This window comes from Fukomys damarensis, unplaced genomic scaffold (assembly GCF_012274545.1).
Source record: "Fukomys damarensis isolate Sample0158 unplaced genomic scaffold, DMR_v1.0_HiC HiC_scaffold_27, whole genome shotgun sequence".
NCBI classification, from domain to species: domain Eukaryota; kingdom Metazoa; phylum Chordata; class Mammalia; order Rodentia; family Bathyergidae; genus Fukomys; species Fukomys damarensis.
The window spans coordinates 16169827-16176584 of NW_022900939.1; the positions used below are offsets into that span (position 1 = coordinate 16169827).

Consider the following 6758-nt stretch of genomic DNA (forward strand, 5'->3'; position numbering starts at 1 on the left):
TGCTGGGGGAATGTTACATGGTGCAAGTGCCTTGGAAAAGTTCCTCAACGAGTTAAAATACAGTCACCCTATGAGCGAGCAGTTCTACTCCTTGGTTCACCTAACTGAGAAAATGGAAATCTATGCTCACAAGAGCTTGTACACAAATGTACAAGTATTCAGCAGTATTTAAGATAGCTAAAAAGTAAAGAGCCTGTACACAAATGTACAAGTATTCAGCAGTATTCAAAATAGCAAAAAGTAAAGAGCTTGTACACACATGTACAAGTAAACAGCAGTATTCAAGATAGCTAAAAAGTAAAAATAACCCAAAGTCCACTAAATGGTAAACAGGTAAACAAAACATGGTACATCTATAGGATGGATTATTATCTGACCATAACAAGGAATGAAGTTCTACCACATTTCCCCCAAAATAACACCTCGCTGGAAAATAATCAGCCTTGAAAAGTAGAGATCAACAACGCCAGCCCCAGTCCGCCTGACATCGGCCTATCTGCTTTACGGAGCAGCCACAGAGCAAGAGAACAGCGACGGCAGGTAAGACAGGGGTGGGCTGACTGGGCTGGGATTCTGCAGCGCTAGTTTTCAAGAGAGGTTCTTTCCCAGCTAGATCTTATTTCGGGGAAAGAGGGTAATACCTGCTACAGCATGGTGAATCTTGGAAACACTGAGGAGGGCCGGGGGTTTAGCTCAGTGGTTCTGCTGCCTTCCTCTCAAGCACAAGGACCCCGGTACCAAAAAACAAAACAAAATGAAAACACTGAGGTTAGTGAAAGAAGCCAGTTACACAGGACCACAATACCGTACGGCTCTGTTTACGTGAAGTGCCCAGAATAGGCAAGTCCGCAAAGACCATGAAGTAGATTAGTGTCTTCCAGGACACACGGAAGAAAAGAATGGAGAATAATTGTTAACAGCCAAGGGATTGTTTTGGGGATGACAAAAATGTCCTGGAAGTAGATAGTGATGCTAGTTTTACAACCTTGTGATATGAGGAGCTACTGAATGGTGTTCTTTAAAATGTCAATTTTCTGGTGTGGAACTGAGATCTCAGAAAAGAACTTAAAATGGGGTCCCTTTATGTAAATAAGATGTTTATGCACAGGGATAAATGCATACACGTTCTCTTGTAGGAGTCTGTTACCTTCATGGGAGAACACTCTCCATTTGTATTTCTATATGGATTGACATTTTTCTGTAGTATAGATGACTTTCTTTCATGTAAAAAATATTTTAAACTTCATTTAAAAATTATTAGGTGATTCAGTAATACAGGAGATTTCTACAAAAATATGCCATTATGATCCCATTTTTAGAAAACTTAAGTAGATGTTTCCAACATTACATCAAAAGTTGCTGTGGTTCAATACCATTAGAACTTCAAAAGCAGTAAACCTACCATAATTTTATTAGAGAAGCCTACCAGCTGGGGGAGGACAGTGACTCATTCATTAATAATCATTAGCAGTCAGTCGCTTACCGTGCACCTTGCAGTGTGCCGAGCACTTTACCTGAATTATCACATTTGAACAACCACCTTACGATGGTGACCTTCTCCCAAAGCAGGATGGGACTCGCCCAAGGAAAGTGGTTTCTATCAGTCATGGGAGCATAGAGGTTATTTCTACCTGGCACACCCTCCCCACCCTTTTCAAAGACTTGGCTCAAATCCACCTAAGCAACAACTTCCAAAGATCCTGGGCGTCCCTAAATGTTATTCAGAACCCAATCACAGCAGCAGCCACTTGGCACTGTCATCAGAGGCTCCATGGAGACCCTAAGTAGGTTGAACATGGTTTGCACATCATGGGTCGCACTGCCAAGCAGCAGCACACAATGGCTGAGTTAGTACCAACTCAACACCTGTCTCTCTTCTAAACTTTTTGCAATGCCATTACCCTCATTCTATCTTCTAACTGCCCCGATCACTGACCCGGGGTAATACTCCCCTTCTTCAGCTGGGGGGAAACTGGCTGGAGAAGGAATTTCCTCCTTAGTGCCTGGCCTTTGACTTGTGTTCATGACAGCTTGCTCTGCTTCTCCCAGGCTAACGTCAACCAGAGAAGGATGGGGACTTAGATAGACCTACCTTACCATAAGGCCGGAACACCTGCACAGTCATCCCCTGGTGTCCAAAGGGGACTGCTTCCGGGACCTCTCAGGACACCATGATCTGAGGATGTCCAGGCCCCTTAGATAAAATGGTGTAATATTTGCATAGAACTTACACACATCTGCCTGTATGCATTAATGTCTGAACTATAATACCTAATGTAATGGAAATACTCTGAGAATAGTGTGATACTACAATGGCAAGGGGCAAAGTCTATATATTTAGGACACAGTTTTTTCAAAGGTTTTTGATCCATAGTCGGTTGAATCCCTGGGTATAAAATTTTTGAGATTCACATTAGTTTTATATATATATATTTCTTTAAAGCAGTTTTAGGTTCATAGAAAAATGGAGCAGAACGTACAACCCCCATTCCCAAAACACAACCATCCCACTATCAACCCAATCACTGTGGTGCCATTTAGTGTAACTGCTAAACATACATGGACTCGTCATTATCACCCACAGGTTATATTAGGGTTCATCTCTGCTGTTGTGCACTGCAGTAGTTCTGTTTCTCAGTATTAAAATCGCCCGGCACAGGCCAACTTTACAAAGGAATGGAGTTCAGTTAGCTCATTTCTGTGGATTCCAAGTCCAAGACCGTCCACACTATTTGCTGGGCTCCTGGTGAGGGCTGAAAGGCGGATGATGTCATATCCTCACGGGGGCGTGTGTGGGAGCAAAGATCATACCCCCCAAAGGACAGGAAAGTCACAGTGCAAAACAGGAAGCCAGGGAGAGCCAAGTGGAGCCGGGCTCTCACCTGTTTATAGTGATCCTTTCCCGTGAACTAAAGGTCGCACAAGATCTACTTTAATCCCTCTGTAGGGCTTGTCCCCAGCTGCCCAAAGGACCCCGCTAGGTTTTGCCTCTTAACAGTCCTACTTCCTGATGTCATCACACTGCAGACCCAGCCTCCTTTCTTTTGAGAGGAAAAACAGCGCCCAAAGCACTGTGCACATCCTGGGGGAGTTGGCAGACGGAGAGAAGGCGTGCAGCTCCCATCACGCCGAGTGGCCTTGTTGCCCTCTGACTTCTTCATCCCTCCTTTCACCTTGACGTCTGACAGCTACTGACCTTTTGACTGGCTCCACAGTTTCACCTGTTCCGGAATGCCCTGTGCATGGAGTCATACAGTACGTGGCCTTTTCACATTGGCTTCCTTCACTCACTAATATGTGTTTAGGTTTCCTCTATGGCTTTCCCAGGCTTGACAACTCACTCCTTTTCAGTACTGAATGACATTTCATTGATGTTCCAGTTTATCCATTCCTCTACTGAAAGACATCTTGGCTGCTTCCAGGTTTTGGCAATTATCGATTAAGCTGTCATTAACCTCCATGAGGATGTTTTTATGGGACTATATATTTCATCTCTTTGTGGTAAACATCAAAGAATGCCACTGCTGAAACTTAGGGAAAGAGTATATTTAGTTTTGTAGAAAACTGTGCGAGTGTCACCTGTACCATTACACATTCCCACTAGTAATGGGAGTTCCTGTTGCTCTACTGCCTCAGTAGCATGTGATGCTGTTGGTGGTTTAAATTTTAGCCATTCCCATGGTTTATATTAACCATTTTTAAAAGCTTAACTGTCTAGATAAGTATGGGATTTGTGAGGTGAATAAAAGATTATAGCTCTGTTCTATATCCTTCTCCTTTCCATCTCTACTATGCAAAACGTATTTCGTGGATTAAAAGCAAAAAGGTGACAGCATTCGGGAGACTGAGGCAGGAGGATCGCTGTGAGTTGGAGATCAGCCTGGGCTACATAGTGAGTTCCAGGTCAGTCTCAACTACATAGTGAGACCCTGTCTCAAAAAATAAAAAAAGGTGGAACTAAGTGACCAGTAGCAATACAGAGGTCAGAGCTCCTAATTGGTCTCCAATTCTTATTCAAAAAATTTATTTTTCTCATTTGGAAATTAAACTGGAGATCAGACATTTGTAGGGGGAATAATTACGATCTCTCTAGGGGCCTTACTACATTTTGCACATTAAGAGTGAGTTAATATGTTCTCCAATGAAGGCAGAGCAAGTTGTCCTCCTACAGAATCCAGGACTTTGCATCCAGGTTTTTAGCTGCATTCCAGGAATGTGTAACGAAAGTATCAGATACTTCCTTTTATGGTAATGGGGATGGAACCTAAGATCTTCACACCGATATCCCAAGACCCTTTTATTTCTTCCATCGGAGACAGGACATCTAAGTAGCCCAGGTTGGGTTGCAACTTGCAATCCTCCTGTCTCAGCTTCCTGGAATGCAGAGATTACAGGTTGCAACACCAGGTCTGGGCCATAGTTCAAGTTTTTAGTCACAATCAGTTTAATTGGCTCTTACTAATGGAAGGACTGGGTTTTTTCTGAGGAAATTAATCTTTATTCTTAGAGGAATTTCTGAATCTGTGGATTGCCGAAGCCTTTCATGAGTTTACCTGACATGTTAACCATTCCTTGATATTTACAACAGGAAGAGTTTGTAGTGTAGGGAATATAAGAGTAAAAATTATCTTGAAGAATGATATTTTTAATCTCTTAAAAGTAGAAACATGAAATTTCACCTTTTACAGCAAGACCATCCTGGAACTGCCATTCCTCACCAGTACATACATCACACACATCTATTCAAGCATGAAATCTCACCAGTAAGAGTCCACGGCGTTGTGGTTTCTGTCCTCTGTCTAACGCTCCCTACATTCTGCTTTAACTGGCTTTGTGGAGGTGGAGATTCCATGGCGCAGCCAAAGGAAATGCAGACTGGGCAAGGCTTGCGTTACCACACTCATGAGCACTCTGCTCCCCGGGGCCACTGTGCGGGGAACCTGCTGTTGCTGATCCCAGGAACACCCTTGCCTTCTTAGGCCTCCTAATTTGTATTTCTCCCCTGAGATCAGCTCGTGTCCTCGTGGAACTCTGTATGTACTAGATCCCCCGTGGAATGAGACAGAGGGATAATAAAGTTACTGGGACAGCCAACTGGGCCTTTGTCATAGCTTTCGTACATGTCTCTTCCCGATCCTCACCCCTACTACAGGGGATTCAGTTTGTGGCCTTGTGCTTTCTAGGCAAGTGCTCTAGCATGCAGCTACATGTTCAGCACTTGATTTATTTTTTTTTTAGATTTTAAGTCAGGGTCTCTCTAAATTACCTAGGTAACCTCAAACTTGATTCCCCACCCCTGCTTCCTAAGGCACTGTGATTACAGCATGAGCCATCATCCTTAGACCCTAGCTCAGGCCCTGGCACATAAAAGACTAAAAAATTTGAGAGGCAGCACAGAGTATTCATTTAAAAGCAAAAACTTTGGAATCGGATGAATTTCCACGTTCACATTCTTAATTGGTTAACTAATCTTATCCTGTTGGTTAATCTAAGATTCTATTTCCTCATGATTAAACAGGAATAAAACATCAGCCCGAGAGGTAGGTGAGAAGCACCAAATAAAACTTTAAGTAAAGTGCATAGTGCCTAACGCATAGCTGGTGCTAATGAATGGTGGCTATTACTTATAAGAACAAGTCAAAGGAGAATGGAAGAGGAACACGTTCCCCAGGCTGTGATCACCCCACTGCACACAGGAGTCAGGGAATGGGGGAACTCTTACCAGCGACAGCATAGAGGCATGCATTGATATCCGGTGCACACACTACGGAAACAGTGCAGTTACGATTGTGGGAAGGACACTCATAGCAAGTCAGGCCGAAACCTAGAATTAAGAAGAAAGTATGTTAAAGCAGCAATAATTGACCCCCTGGCCGTAGAACAGAGATCTCTGACTGCAGTAGTATCGGGTGGGATCAGCTCTTCTCCCAAACTCTGAGTTCCTGAAAATCAATTATGCCTATGAAGAACACAGTAAGTATTCAGACCACCTACCCATGGTGGTCACACCTGTAATATGAGCCTTCTGGTCCAGAGGAGGGAGGACTGCCATGAGTTCAAGGCCAGTAGGTGCTACAGAGTCAGTTCAAGACCATCCTGAACGACATGGAGAGATCCTGTCTCAAAAAACTAAACCACACCAAATTAAAAGCAAAAACTATTCAAACCAGGAAGTTCTTGATCAGCTGATTACCTAAAAGGAAACAAACGGTCATCAATGCCCTTTACCCTGAGAAAGCAATGGCACCTAAGGCAGAAATTCAGGAAAGCTACCCAAAACCTTCAAGACCACACTGGATGTCATCTTTGTATTTGGATTCAGAACCCATTTCGGTGATGGCAAGACAAATGGCTTTGGCATGGTTTATGATTCCTCGGATGATGCAAAGAAAAATGAACCCAGGCCTAGACTTGCAAGACATGATCTCTCTAAAAAGAAACAGAACTCGGAGAAATTAGTGAGGCGAGAGCAAGAACAGAAGAAGAAAGTCAGAGGCATTGCAGAGGCAATGTTGGCACCGCAAAAGGCGGGGGTAAAGATTCTGTGGTGATTTTATCTGGGCATCTCGAGGATTTTCACAGTAGGATTAATGCCCTGTAAGAACACTCTCCGAATGGAGGCAGGTCAGAGATCCCTGTTGCCCTTCCAGTCCCTCACAGATGTACAGTAGTTCCACATTTCCAAGCTCCAACTACAGTTCCAGTAATGTATCTGGGGCCCTGGAGCAAGTGCAAAGGGAATATCCACATTCCAAAAT

At 43.5% G+C, this 6758-nt stretch overlaps 1 protein-coding gene across 2 annotated transcripts in view; it reads right to left on the reverse strand.

The window, feature by feature from the left end:
* The window catches only part of Cd59 (CD59 molecule (CD59 blood group)), a 23611-nt gene that overhangs the window by 4309 nt on the left and 12544 nt on the right, over window positions 1–6758 (reverse strand). For both annotated transcript variants that reach the window (XM_010612622.3, XM_010612621.3), the window contains one exon: window positions 5723–5824. In XM_010612622.3, the coding sequence (XP_010610924.1) occupies window positions 5723–5824 (102 nt within the window). The remainder of the gene's footprint in view (window positions 1–5722; window positions 5825–6758) is intronic.